At 39.0% G+C, this 23,542-nt stretch overlaps 1 protein-coding gene across 1 annotated transcript; it reads left to right on the top strand.

Annotated features, from left to right (window-relative positions):
• Positions 1–140: 140 nt before the first annotated feature.
• Positions 141–21,464, top strand: LOC145991512 (protein BCCIP homolog). Its single transcript, XM_083127534.1, has 6 exons — positions 141–302; positions 4,012–4,167; positions 5,797–5,889; positions 6,666–6,853; positions 9,867–10,047; positions 21,227–21,464. The coding sequence occupies exons 1-6, from the start codon at positions 174–176 to the stop codon at positions 21,392–21,394; spliced, it is 915 nt and encodes a 304-aa protein (XP_082983660.1). The 5' UTR covers positions 141–173; the 3' UTR covers positions 21,395–21,464.
• Positions 21,465–23,542: the final 2,078 nt, after the last annotated feature.

Raw genomic sequence — 23,542 nt, 5'->3', positions numbered from 1 at the left:
GTTGTTCAGGCGACCCCTTTTCTGGATCCCGAACATTCGGGAAATTCCCATTAATTGTGGAAAGAATCGTTTTTGAACGATTGCCTTTGCCTTTTGGGTGGATTGGAACTTATTATTCTATAAAGAAGGAAGAAAATATTTATCGTTTACTCTGTGGCGTGGTGTTTAAAAACATGGCTGCACCCACAAAGAAACGTGTAACAAGCACCGTGCCTAGTAATTTGGATAATCAACAGGATTCCGAATCCGATTCAGATATTAGCGAAGCCAGCGAAGAAGGGAATGAATACAATGGGCAACAGGTAATATCCAAATGCAAATGAAACATGCTTTTACAAAAACAAAGAATCGCTGTTGCGATGTGACTGGACTATTTCACAATATGATGACAGGTACACAAATGTATTTTAAGGAATAATTGATGATGACTAAAATTATGGTATGACTGATGATGATGACATGTACACAAATGTATTTTAAGGAATATTTGATGATGACAATGGTATAACGGAAGATGACCGGACACCCCTCCGATTTTTCGGTATAATTTAACAATGCAGGGAATTTCTCCAATTTGTTTGAAATTTCGGAAACTTACAAATTTGGGTCTCCTAATCACGAATCTGCACTTAAAATTTGGCGCTCACGTATAGAAATTCCTGAATTATGGCTAGCCCCACAGACCATTGGCGCTAGCCCCACTAACCATTGGGGCGTGGTTAGGTTAGGCTAGGAAACATAGTGAAAAAAATTTAGGGTCGTAGTAATTTCAGGAATATATATATTTCGTTCTTTAAGTATTCGAAACGGAAAATCTTGCGATAAATAATGAGCAATTGTGCATTGTCGGTTGCGATGACTGACCCTCTTATTTTGCAAGTTTGACACGTGAGCGCCAAATTTTAACTTCAGATTCGTGATTAGGAGCCCTAATTTAGTGAGTATGCCAAATTTCAAACAAAATGAAGAAATTCCCAGTATTGTAAAATCGCTCAGTTAGCCCCAAAATCCACCATGGGTAGCCTCACAAACCATTGACTTTAGCCCCAAAAACCATCCACGGATAGCCCCACAAACCATTCACACAAGGTTAGGTTATGCCTGTTAGGTTAGGTTCCATTAGCACTCATTTCACCCCTAAATTCATCGAAAAAAGAAAGTGAGGCGAACATGGTTAAAAATAGACATTTCCGTAAAAAGAAGGCACGTTTGGAAACACTGCAGAGATCGCGTGACTTTCAACGCTCTCGCCATCTGCACGCACACAATGGAAACGACGGCATAATGTGGCAAGCAATGCCAATTTCGTACGTAAAAAGTGATTAATTCTTGTTCGGCAGCATTAAACTACGAAATTTTTACTTTCCGTGAAAGAAAATACCTCCAAGAATGTCCAGAATGCTAAACAAACTCATTTCAGTAAGTACTTTCTCCTGTAAATTTGAAGAAATCAGTCCGGGTGATATCGCATATTTACCAAAATTACTTACCGAATGCAGTTTCTTTATACTTCAGGAAGTTCGGGGAAGTGTTTTCTCGCATCGTTCATTGAATTTTGCTGGTAAATCATCTATTTTTCGATATAAATGTGTGACCGATGCACGAAAGCTCTTGCATCCATTTACTTCCAGATGGATGTAGCCTGTGTGTGATGACGTAATCCTGGTCAGTGTTTCCAAACATGTGTTTTTGTAACTGAAGAAGGTACGTTTGTGGGGCTGTGTGTCAATGGTTCGTGCGGCTATGCGAGAATGGTGTGTGGGGCTACGCATATTTTTTTCGAAACCAATTTCTAACTATTTTAACCTATACGTTACCCTACCTAACCTAACCTTACCAGAAATGGTTCGTGGGGCTTTGTATGAATGGTTCATGGGGCTATGCGTCAATGGTTTGTGGGGCTATGTAGGTATTTTTGGGTGCAGTGGGATGGAAACACTGCATGCCGAGTACGGTAGTGAAACTGTGGCCGCCATTTTGTTTGTTACCAAAGGCAAATAGAAACGAAGAAAACTTACTCGATATGTCGCAAATGGAGCTTATTTCCGTGAAATAAGCGAAATGCCACCTTCAGCAATGTTTCTCAATGCAGAATACGTAAGTTTGAATATTCAAATTAAATGAACTAGCAAATTTCAGCTGTGTACCTTACGAGAAATTTACCATCTCCGATTGCTTTCAAATTCGTCATACTGACTAATTTTGGCATCCTAATCACGAATGGACAATGTATTTTCCTTTGACAAACGACTGTAAGTATTGTAGACTAGTAGGAATTAATGCAGAAATAAATTGGAACCTTAGTAGAATACATTTAGGGACTTTATTTTAATGCTAAGAGAGCCAAACCTGACGTACCTAACCTAACTACGAGAACATATATTGAACATTATCTTAAGTAATCACTATAACTCTGCAGTATGTGTTAACAGAAATAAATCGAAAACGAACCATGTTAAAATTGCTTTCGTAGCATGATGAAATCGCAATAAAACAAAACTAACTTGGGCCCAATAGAGAATGTAGGGTTTTGTATATTCTGTGTACATTGAGCTCAATAGTATACCTACCTGGTGTGTGAGTTTACAAGATGATTTTATGAATATGAACAGTTATGTGGTCGGTAATTATTACTGTGACACTTCTGTATGCAGGCTCTATGCCAATATCTTACACCCTCGAGTTCGCAAACGTTTAAAATATTTTCGTCAAATAAATAAGTTTCTTGTAACAAAGGGTGTTTCGAAATAGCGCGGAAGGTATTTTTTTTACATCTACGGCTACGAAACTTATGTTTTTTTGATATTGAAGTTCCTTACGTACGTAGCGTCTATATGGCTTTTCAAGGCTTCCATATGGATTCATGTCACAGGCGCACGTCTACACATTTTCTTTTTCTCGTTATGATTGACTTGTGCAATAATTTGCGATATGTTATTTGTATGACATATTGGCGGGTTTGAGATTTCAGACATTAGAATTGATAGCGTGTGTAAATACGTTATTTTGTGGAACATCATGCACATTTCTCTTCGCAACTATGGGCCAGAAAAGGGGAGGGTTGTTTTTATGACTTGTGGGATGGGATAATTTGCAACTTCTTATTTGTATGATGGTACGGAAAGGGGAGAGTAGTTTTCTGTGGAAATGGACAACAAAGACATTTGACATATGACTTACTTCTCTTTTGGACTTTCAAATTAACTTCGACCCGCAATTCAGCCTGCACTTGGGATAAAGAGGTAAGTTACCTTTTGAGGTTTAATTTGAGCCTTATTTCTTTGGTACCTAAATGTGTCAGTGCGAAAAATAGTGGCTCCGGCCAGTTTCTAACATACCATCAAAAGGGACTCTATATAGAAAGGCGGAGCCACGGTAGCGGTAGGTTGCGGTAGCACTGGCAGAGAAGATTCCACGCATGTAAAAGAGAGAGAGAGAAAAATCGGGCGAGGCCAGGCTGGCTCAGTGGTTAGAGCAATGGCTCGGTATATCAGAGACCCATGTTCAAGTCCTGGTCGAACCTGCATTTTTCGCTGAAAATTTCTACGTTGGTATATATCGTTGAAAATCAATTCTCAGATGTTTTCAGCAAATTAACAATATTTTTTAAAATAATGCAAATGCTTTTATTTGGATACATGCTAACATAAATTTATTAACCCAGTGATAACGTATATGATTAGTTTAGTGCAGAAAACCTGGTGTAAATACCTCTTACGGTTTTCACGGTATACATTTTCAAAGTTTGGGTTGTGCGACTTTTGAAACATGCTCTAGTATGCACAATTGCTAGTAGGTAGTTTCCTGGCACCTGATTTTCAGAGCTGGCACCTAGCTTTGAAGAAAATTTTTCGAGCACTGGTCATGTGTGGTCTTTTTTAGACACCTGACTATGCTCTCCTTAAATATGCCAGGAAAAAAAATCCATGTCTTATTATGTGGTATTGAAAGTTCTCAATGTTTTGCTGCATTTAGTGTCTCATTATCATTAATGATGTACTCTTTTTGCAGGAAATACAGGTAGAGTTTGAAGGGAGAGTTCCTAATGATGCAGACTTCCATGGCATAAAACAGCTTCTACAGCAGCTCTTGCTCAGGGCACATATAAACATCTCGGAACTCACTGATATTATCATTGGCCAAAACTATATTGGCAGTGTCGTTAAGGTACGTCGTGAAGTATTAATTTTATCATTATTTAAACTGTACCTCCATGGTTGACCTTCCCAATGATGTTTTGCTACTGCTGTTACCTTGTAATCAAGGGGCCTGTGTTCCATCCTTGGTGAAAGCATATTGCACATTTATTTAAGTCCCACTTTAAACTGTAGGTCCAATCTCAATTCGCCTGTCAGAGCATAAAGTGGACTTTAAATAAAAGCTCTGCTTGTTGCATTCAGGTCTGATAGTTGACTGGCCCATCTAAATAATTTGACATTTAATTGTGTACTAGAAATTAGGATTTAAAGTGCAGAAAGTAACATTTGCAGTGATAAATAAGCAGGGAAAGTCAAAGATTTTCTAGAAGATTATGGAGGTCCCAAGTTCTCATTGTGATTTTCACAAGGTTTACAGGAAATAATAGAACTGAATGTGAAAATAAGTTTGAATGTTTAAGAAAATAATTACTTCATTTAAAATTTGTACCATTTTGTTAGAAATTTTGTCGTAAAAATTAGAAGTAACCTCTATTACAATCTCATCCAGTGATTGGAACCTGCCACCAAACTAAGTAAAATAAAGAAATGAATATTCTCGTATACATTTTGTCAGAATATTGCAGATGATATTCAATATCCAACTGAACAGAAAAATATTGTTTCTAAAAACAGTCTTTAGAACAGCAACCTATTCCTCTAATTAACCCATCCGCATACGTAGACGTCGAATCGACGGGCTCCCGATTTTCATCACGTAGTTTCTTCTTTTGCCAATATATGGCAGGGATTGTATGATCTGTTGAATCTGTGACGTGTATGTTTGTGCTGCTAAATTTTTCATACCGATTCAAGCTTTCTTTCTTCAGTAATTTCTCATATAAACAAACCTTCGTTTGTTACATCTTGGAAACATGTCACGAAGAAGATTTGTTGAAGATTCGTTGATAGAAGATTTGCTTTTTGATAGTGACGAAGATGAAAATGTGGATTTTGATGACGGGAAGGAAGAGAGTGATTCGTGTAGCATTAGTGGACGTGAAAGTGAAAGTTGCACTGCACATGCCAGAATGTTTCAAGCTATATCACACAAAGCACAACTATTAGGTAATTTATGTTAGTTATTCTAACATGTACTAATGGTCTTCCACTGTAACAATCTAAAATTTCATGTAAATTAGTTGAATAGTTTTTAAGAAATTTAAAGTTCCGTACAACTTCTGTGGCCAGAGGCCGGAATTAAATTGTATTTCACAGGAAAAATATTGAAATGAAATGGTATTCAGATGGGTTAAATGAAAATACACTTTTAAGCACTAATCCAAGAATTAATTCGATTCACATCACTGAATTCATTGCTTTTTTTGTTTTGAGAAAATATTTTGCATCAATATTTAAGCATTTTTCCAAACATTTTTATATCATCTGGACATCCTGCAAGTAATAGAACTGGCTGGTAACACTTTCAAGGAGTATTGTGCTATCTTGGAAGTTATGAAAAAAAGTTATCATCATTTCTGCTCCAAAGTTGTGGCTGTAGTGTAAAACTCACTTGCTTTAGTTTTATCTAGCTAAGGGAAAAGTTAAAATTTTGCATAGTCTGTAATGATGGACGTAATTGCATGCATCTTCTTTTCAGCAAAGTGAAGTTGATGAAGAGAGTGATTCTGATGATAGCGACACAGATGCCGTGTTTGGAATTACATCGGTAATAAATATGACAGACAAACAGGTAAGCTATTGAATGAATCATTTCAATTTCAAACTAGCTACTTAGATCAATTAGGAATATTGATGCCTTAAATTAAAAATACAAGGCAATTAGATAAATATCATCTGGTACAGTTTTGTCTGTGAATATATTTTTTTAAAAAAATACAGATTGTTAGGCAAATAATTTCTCAATCTACAATCTGTGTTAATAATTTGTATGCTAAAATTGATCAATGGACCACCACAAAAATAAATCCTAGCTTTGCCAATGGTTTAGTTCATGGATGCACTGAGACTTATAACTTCCAATTGAAAGTTAGTCTGTGTTAGTGGCTGACCGACTGTGTTAAAGATGTGGCTCAGAATCTTCTTCTTGAAGGTTCCGGGTACGACATCCATCCTGGTCATGAGTATTCCTGTGTGAAACTGTACATCAGTTTCATCTAATCAACATTCATCCTCCTCGTAGGCCGAAGTAACAGAAAAGATATGCTTAATAAGAAAAAATAAACGACAAAACAAAAATTCAAATTAATAACTGCCAGTGATAGGAGAATTGAAAATAACGATTTCAGGTTCAATGTCACGTTTTTTAAAATTATCGTGCCTGTTTTAGAGATTTTTAGTGCCTTATAGATCATCTGTCTTGCAAAGATTTGTGAACTTTTGTACCAAAGATACATGTGTGTGTTTGTAATTGAGTATATAAACAGTATATGGTGTGAGCATATAAATGTTAAGTAATATATTCTTCATCGTCATGCAATTATGTGTTCATTTCCTGTATTACCTCAGAATCTGGAAAGTGTACAGCAACTACGTACTCTGTTGGTTGAACTTAGCAGTAAGCATGCCACAGATGAAACCAACCAGATAATACGCAACATCTTGGGGAATGATGCTCGGCCTGTTGGACTCCTCATCAATGAACGATTCATCAACATACCTGCACAGATATCAGTACCTCTCCTGCAGAATTTACAGTAAGTATTTACACGTCTTCTTTCAACAAGAATATGTTGATTGTTTTTAGAATATTAAATTACCTAATGTGTATGACCATAAACTAGTAAGTTGGTAATTAAGTGGTTTTAGCATGAGGACCAAATGCTGCAATCAAATTTTAATTTAAAAAAAAATAATAAGTGCTGAATTCTTTTACAATTAGCACCTTTTGAATAATATTCTACATTAATCTTTTCCCCTTGAAAATCAAAATTTGTTTGTAAAAAGATCTATGTCACTTTTACATATGATTATTTTTCATATCTTGTGAATATATTTTGTAACTGTATACTACTTATAGTGTAATCAGGTTGATGCATCAATAAAATGTAATTGCAGATATTGAGTATCAGCTGATTAAGTGGTCTTATTCATATTAATTATGTGATGTTATACCATGTTGGGTATTTATTCACCATTGTTGTGATTAACACGGGGGTAAAAAAACAACATAAAACAAACTACAAAGAAAGAAAGAATGTGATTTATGTGAACATTTCTGGCAGAGTTACAGTCAACCCAAATTATAATTACAGATCACATAATTTAAATCATCTGATGACGATGATACAGTTAAAATATTAGAAAAACATTGTTGTTACTAGTCCCGTCAAATTGATTTTTCAAACTTTCAGTTGGGTATGTAAGATGTTATCAGAATTTTGAGAACTGATTCTGCCAGCTGTACTGCAATAGTGCAATGCAATGTTAGATGGTAGTACTAGCATATCTTGGGAGTCAGTGTACATAATTTCATGCAGGCGGGTGAATGTGCTTAGTGCTTTATGTTAGTTCATTTGGAGTTTTGGATGTGGTGTGAGGTGATTTTGTAATGATGTGCATCAGATTTTGTTCAAATCTGAGGCAAAGGCAGTGGAGACCCGCATGAGCTGTACACTGGTATATAAATGGCATGTTTGTTTCAGGGCCAGTCAGACATCCATTGAGAACAACACACAGCTCCTGGCATTGTTGCCAAAGGTCAACAGATCCTTTGTGAGGATCAACGATGAACCATTCATTACCCTTGCTGATGAGGTGGAAATTGGTTTATGAGACATGCCAACAGATTCTGTCAACTGATCAGATGCAATCTCGTTGTTCAGGGTTATCACTAGTGTTGGGTGATATATTGTCCAGATGATATATCGTGATATTGAAAAATATCATCCAGGCAATATCAACTAGATAATATTTTGGCAATATACGAGGGCTATCCAGAAAGTCACTCACGTTTCGGCGGGGTGTGTCTAGGGGCGGGGCGAGTGCCGACATTTTGTGCAGGGAGTTCCGCCCGTTCAGTGCGCATCCAGCTCTGGGCGTGTGAAGTTCGTGTTGCTTTTGCTCTGTTCATAATACATCGATAACATGAGTGCTCCGATTGAAAATCCTGTCAGTTGTGAAGTGAGGTCGGTCATACGATTTTTGTTGGCTAAAGACACTAAACCGATTGACATTCAACTGTGTGAAGTTTACGGTAAAGATGTGATGAAAGTGGAGTGAGGCATTGGTGCCTCATGTTTAAAGATGGCCGCACAAACGTTCACGATGAAGACCAAAGTGAGCGACCGAGCATTGTGACAGATGAACTGGTCGCAAAAATCAATGACAAGATTCGTGAAAATCGCCGTTTTACGATAACAGAGCTCTTGTTTGAGTTTCCGCAAATTTACAGCTCTTTCATTGGGAGGTTTTCGACCATCCGCCATATAGCCCAGATCCCACGACCTGGCTAGCAATGCAGCACTTTGATGACTATGCAGACCTTCAGGCTGGTGTGCAGAAATGGTTGAAGTCACAGGCGGCAACTTTTTATGACAATTGACTTTGTAAGCTTGTTCATCGCTATGATAAGTGCCTAAACTTGTACAGCAGCTATGTCGAAAAGTTGTGTAAGGGTGTCGCTTCAAAATTTATATTATAAAAAGTGTATACTGTCACTTGTCTTCTTTTTATTCCAAAACGTGAGTTACTTTCTGGATAGCCCTCGTATATCATGTCTGTCTTCTTTTTATTCCAAAACGTGAGTTACTTTCTGGATAGCCCTCGTATATCATGTCTGTGATATATCGTCACAATATTGTAGATATATATATTGTGTCAGCGATATATCGTCACGATATTTGGCGATATATATCATGAAGACAATATATAACAATATCACGATACCAAAATAATATTGTATCATCTGTGATGATATTTTCGATGATATATCGTGATATCAAATTTCCGATATCTTCCATCCCTAGTTGTCACTGGTGATGGATGGGATCTGAGTTGACAGTTACGACCCTGAGACAAAGCAACAATTACTTCTCCCAGTGGAAAAGTCCAGTCACCAAGATCAAAAAGATAAAAAGCAACACAGGTGAAGAGCAAAGTCACCAGAATGCTCATCTCTTTATGAAACTTCAAGGGAATTGCTGCTACTATGACATTATGAAGCAGCTGCATGAAAATTTGTGAAGATGTTACCCCAAACTTTAGGAACAAAAGAAATGTCATTTTCATCATGCCAACATGCTGTCTCACACTTTTCCTTGTGCATCAGAAATTTTTTAACAAAAGTAACATGACTTTGACCCTTGCCCACCCTACATGCCTGAATTACCCCATGTGACTTTTCTCTTCTCCAAAATGAAGTTGAAGTGCTGCTGGTTTGACACGACTTCCAGGAAGTATTTAAAAAATGGCAGAATCTCTAGAAGTGTGTACGTGTGGAAGGGGACTATTTCAAAGATGAATTCTTAACTAGATGGCAGCACCAGTCCTGAAAATTTTGGATATCACCTTGTAATTTCCTTATTAATTTCAATATATTTGCACATATTATTTTGCTATGGTATAAAGTAATTATGTAATGTATTACAGGTTTGAAGAGGCACATTCATCTTTAGTGAACACACACACCCTGCAGTTATCCTCTAGTTTCAATCAGCTTGCGGGGAAAATGAAAAACAGATTATGTTATTCTCTTTTCTTTTCTTTCAGCAAGGAAATCAAGAAAGCCAAAGAAAAGAAAATGGCTTTTGACTTCACTTACTACATACTGATATGCAAAATATATAAGATGGATCCCAAAGTAAAGAAGAAAAAGAAGAACAGAAGAGGTGGAAATGTTCCTCAACCGGAGATATTATGGTCTAATCAGGAGGAAGAGGTGTTTAATGAGGTACGTTGCATGTAACTTATTACTCAATAAGTTTGTGTGGCCTAAAGATGCAGATTGACTTGTTTTGCCTATCGCTTCATAAGTGGTATTTTCTCAGGGTTTGAAGGATGTTGTGTAAACCCACAACAAAGTAGACACTGCCGGTATGTGGGCTGGAGATTTAATAGTGGCAACATTTATTTACAAATGATACAAAAGAGATATCTCTTGTGAAACTTTAACAGCCCTCGATGTAGTCACCAGCATAGTGTACAACCCGTTGCCAGCGATGTGGAAGTCGTAGTATACCTATAGCAGTGCCTTTTCTGTTGATGGTTCTAATGGACCGGTCTATTGCCTGAAGAATCTCTGGGACAGTTTGGAAGCGAGTGTCCTTCGTCTTGGGGATCAAATCAAAGTCACAGCCACCTAAGTATGTGGGATGGTAGAGCACTTGCGAGTTACATCAAGCTAACAGCCCCAGGTTGCACTACATGCGCTCGAGCATTGTCCTGCAAAATGATGGGAGGATCCAGCAGAAAGTGTCGCCTCTTCTTTCGTCACGCAGGTTATGTTCCAAAAATGAACAATACTGCACATTGACGATCTGTCCTTGAGGTACTGTGTGCGTTAATGTAACACAGTCACAGTTGTACATGAGAATCACCATAATTTTCACATTAGTGGGGTTCTGAATACATAACTTTAGATCGCCAACTCCAATGATGCTGTATTCCACTCACTGTCACTGCACATGCGCCTAGTGTTGGAAGGAAGAGTCCATTTACTGGGAGGCAGGTTAAGTATCAAACTAATGTGTGGTACGAGGCGCATCCAGAAAGTAAGTTTCCCTATTTTTTCCCCGTGAAAGTAAACATAATGAGCCGTCTAAATTGCGCATGCGCAGCAGAGCTAAGACGTATCAAAAATATGCCAGGCAGACAGATCCCGCCCGGCGCCAGTAGCGAGGCAGCAGTGGTCCGAAGTGGAAGCTCGTATTCCTTCTCTCGCCGTATGCCAGTAGCGAGGCAGCAGTGGTCCAAAATGGAAGCTCGTATTCCTTCTCCCGCCGCATGCGAGGTTCGGTCGGTGATAAATTTCCTGAATGCACAAAGCATTGCGCCAATTGACATTCATCGTCAGCTCTGTGAGGTCTATGGGCCGAACATTATGAGTAAGCAGATGGTGCGTCGCTGCTGTCGGCAGTTTTCGGAAGGTCGTCAAAGTGTCCATGATGAAGAGCGCAGTGGGCATCCGTCCCTCATCACTGATGATCTGGTTGAGCTGGTGCGGCAGCGCATCGTAGAGAACCGTCGCTTCACGATTACGGAGTTGAGTAGCCTTTTTCCGCAGATATCGCGATCCGTGTTGCATGAGATTGTCACGCAGCGCCTGCTGTTCAAAAAATTGTGTGCCAGTTGGGTGCCGAAAAACCTGACACCCGAACACAAAATGAAACGTTCAGGAGCAGCACTGACATTCCTCCAACGGTACCATGATGACGGCGATGATTTCCTCGACAGGATCGTCACGGACGATGAGACGTGGATTTCGCACTTCACCCCGGAAACCAAGCAGCAGTCAATGCATTGGCGGCATAGTGGATCTCCGGTCAAGAAGAAATTCAAACAGACGCTGTCGGTACAGAAAGTGATGTGCACTGTGTTTTGGGACAGGAAGGGCATTTTGCTCATTGACTTCCTCCCCAGATGTGAAACGGTGAACGCTGACCATTACTGTGAAACACTAAGGAAATTGTGACGTGCCATTGAAAACAAGAGGCGTGGCATGCTTACTGCAGGTGTTGTGCTCCTCCATGACAATGCTCGTCCACATACGGCTCGGCGCACAGCAGCTGTTTTGACGGAATTTGGCTGGGAGTTGTTTGATCATCCACCTTACAGTCCTGATCTGGCTCCCAGCGATTTTCACGTTTTCTTGCACCTCAAGAAATTCCTGTCCTCCGGTGAGCGTTTTGGCAACGACGAAGAGCTGAAGACGTCTGTCACACGCTGGTTCCATTCACAGGCGGCAGAGTTCTACGACAGTGGGATCCAAAAGTTGATACTACGATACGACAAGTGCTTCAATGCTGGTGGTTGCTATGTTGAAAAATAGCTGAACCTTTGCTGTACCTGTTGCCAATAAATGGTTTCCTGAAACTGTGTTGGTTTTTTTTTTTTAAAAATAGGGAAACTTACTTTCTGGATGCGCCTCGTATAAGTGAGAAGCACTGTTTCCGTTTCATGGCAGTGTTGCCACTATTAAATCTCCAACCCACGTACATCTTTGTGCCAAGGAGCATCAAGACACGACATGTGATATTTTCGACATACTGTGATTTGGGTATTGTTCAGAGATGAATGATTTTTGTGTGTGTGTATCATTAACATTAGTAATTGGTGAACCTTACTTTGATTCTGGCTATATTTCTGGGTAAGGAGGAGGAGGAGTGCTAGATTAAATGATTTTTTTTCATGGATTTTCAGATCATTGCTTGTGATTTTCAATTCTATGAGTTTGCCAAGGTAAAGTGATGTTTTAATGTGTGGAGATGAATGCCGAGTGTTTCCTTTGTGCAGAAGAGTGCCAATGAAATGGGGAGGGCCATTCTTATAGACCAGTTAACAAATTGCATGTTTTCACAGGCAATTCTTGTTGACCAAGTAGAAGCCAACGACTAATGGAAGGCTGCTGGGGGGGGGGGGGGGAGGATAAGACCTGAATTAGTGGTGCTACTGTATTGATATTGTTTCAAAGATATATTTTTTTTAATACCTTGTTGTAAGTTTTGGATATATATGAGGTATGTTCCTTTGGAAAACATTTTTTGCACCACATTAATAACCAATCCATAATTTTTGCAATGACAGTGTCACATATATAAAGGGTGTTTTTTTAAGAGTGATAGAACTTTCGATAGGGATAGCTGTCATTTGTTTTGTTTTGATGACATCTTGTTTTGTCATTTCATAGCATTGAGCCTTGGCAAATGATCATGGAAAGACTGACGCCACAACAACGTTTACAAATTGTGGAAATATATTTCCAAAATCAATGTTCTGTTCGCCAACCGTATAGACCACTTCGGAAATATCGGTGCTGTCAGTGAATTGGCCTCCCAAGATCATGTGACCTAACACCACTGGATTATTTTCTTTGGGATATCTAAAGTCTCTGGTTTATGCTGATAAACCAGAAACAATTGATGCTTTGGAAGCCAACATAACTCGTGTTATTAACGACATACGTCCCCAATTACTTGAAACAGTGGTTCAAAATTGGACTGATCGAATCCGGGTCATCACAGCTAGTCGTGGTGGACATATGCCGGAAATTATTTTAAAAAAGTAAATGTCAGAAAGTTATCTTTCAAATAAAAACAAAATTGGCTTCAAACTTATTTTTTTATGTGTTTTATTTCAATTCCAAGTTCTATCACTCTAAAAAAACACCCTATATATATCACGCACTATATAGTACCATTTTCAAGCACCATGTCATGGCATTGGCTCCATGGGGCCCAGTCATACTTGAGAAAGTTTTTGCCCATAGACTTGATACGTTCTAAGCACAATTACTTCACGCGTCGTATTATTTTACTATTAATATTAACTTAATAATACTCAGCGGTGAACGATGAGACTCGGTGAAGTACACAGACTCCTCTCAGGTACAGGGATAGTGTTAGGCAAAGACAATATTCACAGCACAGAGAAATAAAACCACATTACTGCCGTATGTATAAACTGAAAAGTTTTATTCTTTATTTATTGCAATTATAATGCAACTATACTTGAGACGAAGGCGAGGATTTCGCTTTGTCGATGAATTGACTCAATTAAAACGCATAAACTCAATGCGTGGCTATCGGCAAGCCTATGATCACATAGACCTAGCTTGCGCCCCGAACTACCACACGAAGAGATATGCAATGATAACTGAGCCAATATTTGCTCTTTAGCCTTTTATTTCCAAATTAATCCTTAGGCTAACTTTATTATTTGACGTAGAATGGTTGCAGTATTGTGCATATCATCAATGCATGGCTATCGGCGTACCTATGATCACATAGGCCTAGCTTGCACCCCGAACTACCATACCAAGATGTATGCACAACACCGAGGAGTTCTTTTTAAGTTTAAAAGCTTCGTCGATCCGTGGCGAAAAAGTGTGATGATTTCTTACATGACATCCTCGCTTTTATACTATTTTCGAGAACACAGATTAAAGTACAGATGAATCACTCACTATCTACAAAAGGATACTATCAACAAAACTGACATCTATACATCTTTAGAAATACAATTTCGTATAGTGCACTCTTGCAAACAAAGATACATTAAACTACTCATAACAGAGCATAAAATACAATAAACATTAAACAAAAGATATATATTACAAACAGGGTGCATTATTACATATAATAACAAAGAAATTACGCTTTCTTTTACAAAGATAAATACATTAGTGACATATCTTCTACTGGTGACGTCACATAAAAATATGGATCATATCATCTGCCCCTTCCTTTCGGAAACTAAGTTTCAGGAAGGAAGTTATCTACCTGGAGGAAACTTAGTTTTAAAGTACAAATTCTTTCTTTTTATCCTCCCAAAAACGCACCAGTTTTAGGTTATCCAAGTTAACCTTATCATATAATTATTTAGTCCTTGGAATTAGCAATGTCACAACATTATTTTCCACTTTGTCCACTAGATAAGGTCCTATCCACAACATAAATAACTTTTGAATGGTCCTATCTAGTGAGGAGCTTAAGGAATGGTTTTTAACCATCACGAAGTCTCCAACTGTCACTGTCTTGGCGTTTCCCTTCTGTTTTAAATCCTTCGACAACTTCTTCTTCTCCCTGACTTGGGCTAAGAATAATTTGGACTTCCAATCCGGTTGGGCTTCTTCCCGTTCGGGCCAATTGAAATGGGTTAGGATCTCTCTGGGTATGGGATGGTTGAAGAATAGTTCAGCAGGTGAATATCCAGTAGTCTCAGAAATGGAATAATTAATTAACCAAACAACTTTTGATATGTATCGAGACCAAGTCTGATGTTCTCGATAACAAAATAAACGAAGTAATCTGACTATCTCTTGATTTGCTCGTTCTACCATGTTCCCCTTTGGATTGTAAGCTGTTGTGCAAACGTGATGGATACCAAGCTTTTTGGTAAATTCGTGCCACTGCTTAGAGGTAAACTGAGCTCCTCTGTCGCTCAGGGTAAACGTAACGTGTGGATAGTGAGCAAAATATCCTCTCTGAAGCGTGTTTATAATTTCTGTGGTGCTGGCAGTCCGTAAAGCATATGCGGAGACAAAACGTGTACCCACATCAATAAGGCTCAAGATGTACTGGTATCCATTAGACCGAGGAAGCTTCCCAATCAAGTCCACAGAAAGCATCTCATGAGGTTGCTTGGGACTGATATGAAGGGTCTCTTTGAGTATCCCCAATTTGTCTGGTTTACTCTGGGCACAAGTTTCACAATCTCGGATGTACTGTATCACGTCATCCTTCATGCCTTTCCAGAGGTATCGTACCGCAAGTCGCTTCAATGTCTTGGATACTCCAAAATGTCCAGCTTCATCATGAATTACTTTCAAGAGAGGTTGCTTCATTACCACCGGAACACAATTTCCAAAGGGACTGATTGTCTGATCTTTTCTTAAATAAAATTCCTTCTTGAATGCGATAGGAACGATGCAATCTGAGGTTAGGTTCCTGAGAATTTAGAGATTGGAGTAAATTTTTGCAGAATTCATCTTCAGATTGTGCCTCTCTCCACTTGTTGACGTCATCTATTTCTCCTCTTTCGGCCCACAGGTAGTTTATTCTGAATGTCTGCTGGCTATTTTCAGGATGAATCTGGGGTATATCATTAGCAGGATACCGAGATAAAATATCTGCCAGATCGTTTTGGCGACCAGAGACGTATACTATTTTATACTGGTACTGTTGGAGTTTTAAAGACCAGCGAGTCAAACGACTGTTCCAGTTACGGGCGTTTTGTAACCATACCAACCCTTTATGATCACTGTAGATAGTGAAGGGTCTACCTTTCAAATAAACAGCATACTTCTCAACTCCAAAGATTATGGCCAAACATTCTAACTCATGGATGGAGTAATGGCGTTCGTTCTCCTTCAGTTTTCGGCTTTCATACTGAATGACCTTTCTCTCTTCACCATCCATTTGGAAAAGAATACTACTTAATCCTTTCCCAGAAGCATCGCATTGGATACAGAATTCCTGTTCAAAATCGGGCTGTGCTAATTCAGCATCTCTTACAAGTTCATTCTTCAGTAGCTGGAAACTTTGTTCTTCCTCGTCTCCCCAAATCCAACGTTGATTTTTACCTAACAGCTTGGTGAGCAGTTCAGATTTAGCTGCAAAATTTTCAATGAACTTCCGCCTCCAGCTATGAAAATTGACACAGCACTAGAGATACCAAAAGGCATTCGAGCAAACATCCACTGACGTCCTTTATAGGAGAAGGCAGTACATGGTTGGCAGTCAGTTTTTACAGGGATCTGTAAATATCCAGAAGCCAGATCCAGATTTGTAAAATAACTAGCACCTTTAAATTTTTGTAAGGCATCCGAAATGGGCTCAACTGAATTTCGTGGAACACGTACAATTTTATTCAAATTTCTGAAGTCAATGCATGGGCGTACTGTACCGTCAGGCTTGTCGACTACAATTAAAGGGTTCAAGTAAGGGGAATTACAAGGCATTATAACACCCCATTGTCTCCACTTTTCTAATTCTTCCTCCAGGAGTTTCCTTTTTGCTATAGGTATGGGATATGGAGATCGATACACAGGTTCTGTGGTGGTGAGTTCAATCTCACACTGGAAGTTTTTAATAGTACCTGGTCTCTCGGAAAATACATCTCTATGCTTCAATAAGACTTCTTTCAATTGGCTTTTACCCCATTCGCATAAAATCTCATTCGCATTGACCTTCTGAAGAATGTCGTCAGGACTAGCCGTCCACTGATCGACATGGGAATCTTCACGGACATTTCTTACATACGTCCCTCTCGAAGATCCATTATTCTTGAAGTCCTGCTCTACCGGAACTCCGTCTATGGTGAGGGATAACTTCTCGCGCTGTAGGTCAATTCCTGCTTCATATTTCCTGAGGAATGGGTAGCCCAAAATAAAGTCAGCTTCGAGACCTTTCAAGACAAACATGTCCTCCAATAAATTTCTTCCAGCAATCTCCAGATATACTTGTCTACATCCCACAACTCTAGTTTTGTTTCTCCCAGTGAAATCAGTCAGCCTAACATCTGGACATGTTTGTAACTGCAATGACGGCAGCTTCTCTTTAATCTTCTTCCAAATGGCGTAGCTCATGAGATTACATTCGCTGCCAGTGTCCAGAACACAAATAGAATCGACGGCTGTTACAGTTGCTTTAATTAACGGAGCCCTGGGTAAATTTTCCTTTCTAACTGCCTGTTGTAGTGCTCTATCTAAACTTTGTTCTTCTTCATTGAGAGTCAGCACAAGAAAAAGATGATTATCTTCACTATTTATAACGCTGTCATCGGTTCCCAGAGAAGTCCAAGATTTTAGCCCAACCGTGATCGGGAATGAAGAATTCACGTTGGGCGACTGGCTAAATGCGACTGCATACCACTCGGATTAGCACTAGTCGATGGTGCCCAACAAAAATCTCTTGTCATGTCGACGCTTTGTCGTTGCTCGTTCGTCAAACGTGAAGCAGAAGGTTCAAACGGAGGCGCCGTCGCTCTGAAGTTACTGGGTTCGGAGGCGTTACGTGAGGAGTCACGGGAATGGTCTTCTGGATCAGATCTGGAACGACGCGGACCACGTGCGTAGTTGTTCCTGCCATCCCTTCTAGGAGGATTACGTCGTCTGTTGTAATTGGAATATCCATTCCTCTGGTTCTGCATAACTTGTCTGACTCTGGGTTGCTGGTTTCCAATTCTATTTTGTCTGGGAGCATTTCCCGGGCCTGCACCTTCCCTATTCCACACAGGCTTCCAACTGTCCTGCTCTTCAAGCACCTCGAATCTTTTCAAAAAATCAGCAAGCTGTCGTACAATTCGAGGAGAATTAGCCAAACTCAGGCTGCGGGCTCTATATGGAAGCTGAGAGATTATTAAGTTCACTATCTCTGGTTCTACATAACGGGCAGACAGATTGCGGTAGGCTGAGTAAATGGACCAGGCATATTCCTCCATGCTCATACCGGACTGCTTTAAGTATCGGCGAGATCTCACTGCTGTCAGCTGCCTCTCTTTGGCCTCTTCTGAAGCATATTGTTTGTGAAAACGACGGCAGAAATCAGAATAGGACTTGAACTCTAACTGGTTTGCTCGAAACTAATGCTCAGCCTGGCCCTTGAAGAGCCGAGGAATAATTTCCAATCGGTATTCGTATGGAATCTGCATTAAATCAAAATTGATATTAAGTTCTTTTAAGTATTGCTCAGCATTCTGGGCTTCCAGGTCTCCCTTGAACTTCGACAAGGAATTAAGGTCTGCCATCCTTGGAGTTCCAGTCATTGCTGATTGCTGAGTTGTTGGCGGTGACTCATCTGGCCCGCTCCTTGAATTTCCATGCCTTCGTGTTCGCTTCCTGATTTTTGCTTGATACTGAGAGTCAGAGCTGGTGCTGGAAGAGGAGGAACTGCGATCTTTCTTCCTTTCTAGACGTTTCCTCTTTGTCCTTTCTTCATAAAGACTGTGCCGGGCCCTGCCAGATTCATGCTCTCTGTAACCTCTGTCATCGCTCGAAAGACTAAAGGTAGGTGGAACAGCAGACGCCACTTCATTAGCTCTTGAATCAGCAGTAACTCGTGGGCGACAGACTTGTTTGTCTTCTCTAGTTCTCTCTCCACCGGCTCTGTCCATCGCTTCATTTAGTTCAATGTTTATGGTTGGCAACGCTGCACTCTCAGCAACTGCAGACGGATGACCAGCTGTTCGAGATCCAGTTTCTGTTTCCGTTTGGCGGGTAACGTGCATGGTCTCTAACTGATTCGTAAGTTGTTCTACTTGAGTTTTTATTTTTTCAACGTCCTTGCTTCTTTGAGACATAACTACTGAAATCTGACTAATATTTTCTTGGACCTCAGCCCGGAACTGTATTTTGTCAGTCTCGGCCTCGGCCAAAATCTGTTCCATCGTCAGCTGTTTTTCAATAATCTTATTACACTCCTCAGTGAATCTCAAATTAATATCCTCTACATCTATGCGAACACTTTCCGTGGCTTTATTAACATCGGCTGCCAAGCTACGCCGGAAGTCATCAAAGTCTATCTCTCTAGCCTGCCGGATTTCTTCAGAGTCGCGCCCTAGATTCCTCGTTCTCAGACTTCAGTTGTTGAATCTCACAGGCCATCTCGCCTATTTCAGCTCTTAATACTTTTATAGATTCATCGTGCTGCTTACCGATATCATCCTTTAGCAACGCACATTGTCTGAGGATATCTTCCTTTAATATGTCAGATTGTCTACAGATATCAGCCTTCAGTGCTTCAGACTGTTTACACATATCGGCCTGCAATGTTTCAGACTCTTTGCAGATATCAGCTTTCAGTGCTTCAGACTGTTTACACATATCAGCCTGCAATGTTTCAGACTGTTTGCAGATATCAGCTTTCAAGCTGGTAATGGAATCAGCTTGCTGTTTAATATCAGGCTGCAGTGTTTCAGACTGTTTGCTAATATCTTTGCTAATATCAGCCTGTAATTTTTCCATACTTTCGACTTATTGCTTGCTAATCCCTTCAATCATGGCTTTTAATGCTTTGAACATATTTAATGGATCAGATGAACTATCCGTAGACAATAATTCACAATCTTTACAAACCAAATCGGTAGACTCGTGGCTTTCAGTTCGAATATCTAAGCCACAACATTCATAATGTAGAAGCTTTGTACATTTCTTGCATACAAATGTGGTTCTTTCTTTATCAATAGCCCGACAACAATCGGGAGTATTAAGCTCTGAACTTGAAGCAAGATTTTTATTTGCGCTACGCAAATGTTTTCTTTCCATTTCGAACGAAGTAGTTCTGTGCTTTTCTACAAATATAAAAGTTTAGTGCACAATGAATCTCAACTTTAAACAATTGTCTTGCCCTTGTACACTACAAAATCGAGCCAACACGTTGAGCTGCCACTTGATACGTTCTAAGCACAATTACTTCACGCGTCGTATTATTTTACTATTAATATTAACTTAATAATACTCAGCGGTAAACGATGAGACTCGGTGAAGTACACAGACTCCTCTCAGGTACAGGGATAGTGTTAGGCAAAGACAATATTCACAGCACAGAGAAATAAAACCACATTACTGCCGTATGTATAAACTGAAAAGTTTTATTCTTTATTTATTGCAATTATAATGCAACTATACTTGAGACGAAGGCGAGGATTTCGCTTTGTCGATGAATTGACTCAATTAAAATGCATAAACTCAATGCGTGGCTATCGGCAAGCTTATGATCACATAGACCTAGCTTGCGCCCCGAACTACCACACCAAGAGATATGCAATGATAACTGAGCCAATATTTGCTCTTTAGCCTTTTATTTCCAAATTAATCCTTAGGCTAACTTTATTATTTGACGTAGAATGGTTGCAGTATTGTGCATATCATCAATGCATGGCTATCGGCATACCTATGATCACATAGGCCTAGCTTGCGCCCCGAACTACCATACCAAGATGTATGCACAACACCGAGGAGTTCTTTTTAAGTTTAAAAGCTTCGTCGATCCGTGGCGAAAAAGTGTGATGATTTCTTACACGACATCCTCGCTTTTATACTATTTTCGAGAACACAGATTAAAGTACAGATGAATCACTCACTATCTACAAAAGGATACTATCAACAAAACTGACATCTATACATCTTTAGAAATACAATTTCGTATAGTGCACTCTTGCAAACAAAGATACATTAAACTACTCATAACAGAGCATAAAATACAATAAACATTAAACAAAAGATATATATTACAAACAGGGTGCATTATTACATATAATAACAAAGAAATTACGCTTTCTTTTACAAAGATAAATACATTAGTGACATATCTTCTACTGGTGACGTCACATAAAAATATGGATCATATCAGACTTATACTGTACTGAACAAAATGAGGTATGAGTTGAAACTACCAAATTCTTCATCTTTCCAGGAAGCTGAATGCTGGTTCGAATTTTCAGTGAAGGATGACTCCAGTGCAGGGATTAGTGGGCAGTGGCTGGAAAGTGATGACGAGATGATTCCATACAGAAGAGTTCTGTTATTGCATGCAGATAAATTGGAAAGCATCATCCAACGCATTATTACATTTGTTAACTAGCAGCCAGTGTTTTCATCATGCAATGTTATGTACAGACTGGAAAAAAAGTAAATAAATTTTGTAAATTGTATTTTTTGTGTGACTAGTTTCTGCGACTCATATATTTAGCCAGAAATTCACTGATAGAGTGGGATATATGAAGTTATAAGATAGCTTTTCAATCGCCATCTTCATCAAGAGTTGGAAGCAGAGGGAAATGACCATTGCCTGCACGAGCACTCACTGGTCCAGTCATGGACACTTCTGGATTGTAACAATCTCATTGACTTGTGGGATCATTACAACTCAGAAGTGTCCGTGACTGTACAAGCAATTCTTCAAAAGACTGCCATCTCATTGAAATGTTGACTTAGAACTTACATGTCTACTTCCAGGCCTGGACATTCCTTTGCAGGTGTCCCTTCATCAGTTTCATGAACCATAATTTCAAAAAATACAAATTGCAGGCAGTAAGAGGAAGCCAGCATAGTGATGGGCAATTTGCCTGTTAACATTAATGCATCCCACTGTACAGTTCGCAGAAAATTGCTATTGCTGTAGTCATTCAAACACCCTAAAATTTCAATAACTTAATTCCTATTTGATAGATAGATTGTTTTCAAGAATAGAGAAAGTTGTAAGAATTTAAGTTTATCAACTAGTCCATAACAATGGCAATTTACTTCTGGGTGTACAGTGCCTGCAACAGTTGTTAAATGTACACCTGATGGCAAAAGAAATAAGTGGATTGCCAATCACAAAGTTTAATCACCCTGTTTTCCACAATGTGAGAGTAATAAATTGAAATAAGAATGTTAATAAACAGCAGACTTCTGCATCAGCAGGCTTGTTGTTTAAAACAACAAGTAATGCAAATAATAATAATAAAAAAAATAGCAGTGTTCAACTTTCATGTTGTTCTAGATGCCAATAGTAGTGATCCTCATTTTGTGGTTGCATAAAAGGATATGGAATCCGGTGAGTTATCTGAAGTAACAATTCAAACTCAAATAGCTGCACGTAATAATTCGTCAAATATTTTTGTCCCAGGTCATCTTGTGTTCGCGACTATTTTCAGAGCCTTATGTTTTTTAGCGCGAAATAACTCCTGTGGGGAATCAAGTGTGATATCATTGAATAGCTTTCTTTCAGTTATACTTTGTACTTGATACAGAGTCTGCTAGAAGTTGCTAGAAGGTTGAAACGTTACGTTTGTTTTTAATAAAATAAATTACTGCCTTGGTCAGCATATTTATATTTTTTCATAATCATGGAAACAAGGCTTAATGGTGTTATTAAACATGTATTTTTTAGTTTTCAGATTCGGTGTGTATTTCTCACGATGTGTGACCGTTCCGGGACTTTTGGACCACCTGGTATATAATTAAAATCCGTAATAAAAAGTTTTTTTTGTTTTTTTCATGAAAAATTAATTTATTTCATGGGCTACCTGAAATAAAAACTTTAATTTTGATCTAAATTTATGGGAATTCTGCTACAGGCTTAGAGGGGTGTCTTGGTGACTCAGTGGTAAAGCATTGACATTATACCAAAGACGTACGCAAAAAATTATTATACAGAAACTACTTACCGTACACAACTGTTCCACATATTTCGCCATACCCATTCAAGCACTTATCGGTGTGATACCAGTTTGTTTATACCGTTATTTTACTCAGTTGCCACAAACGTATTCAACCATGGTAAAGTGCTTTCCAAAAAATTCTCGGTTGCAACATGCGATGTGACATGCGTCGCCTATTCAACACCTGAAATCAAGCACCATACCAGATTACCTTCCAAGCCAAAAAAAGGCCAAACACTCGTATGTGAAAGGTTCTGGCAACTGTCTTTTTGGACATTGATTTTGATTTTTCTGCCACGGGGAGCAACAATAAATGCTGAGGACTACTGTCAAATGCTTCAAAGGCTCTGTCCTGCCATACAAAAACTGAACGGTTTAATACATTGGCGGCAACAGAGTACAATGTATCAACAAACTATATAAAAAAGTGCTTGAATGAAAATGGCGAATATGTGGAAAAGTAGAGTAAGGTATGTACTTTTTGTGCCATAAATGTCTTGCACTGTTTTTTACACTAGAACGTTCCTTTCTTTCTGGATGACCCTCGTATATTAGATTCCTGCTTGAAGCTGCACTGTACTTGC

The sequence above is a fragment of the Lepisma saccharinum genome, chromosome 8 (genome assembly GCF_977018435.1).
Source record: "Lepisma saccharinum chromosome 8, izLepSacc3.1, whole genome shotgun sequence".
Lineage (NCBI taxonomy): Eukaryota > Metazoa > Arthropoda > Insecta > Zygentoma > Lepismatidae > Lepisma > Lepisma saccharinum.
This window is presented reverse-complemented; position numbering and strand designations above follow the sequence as displayed.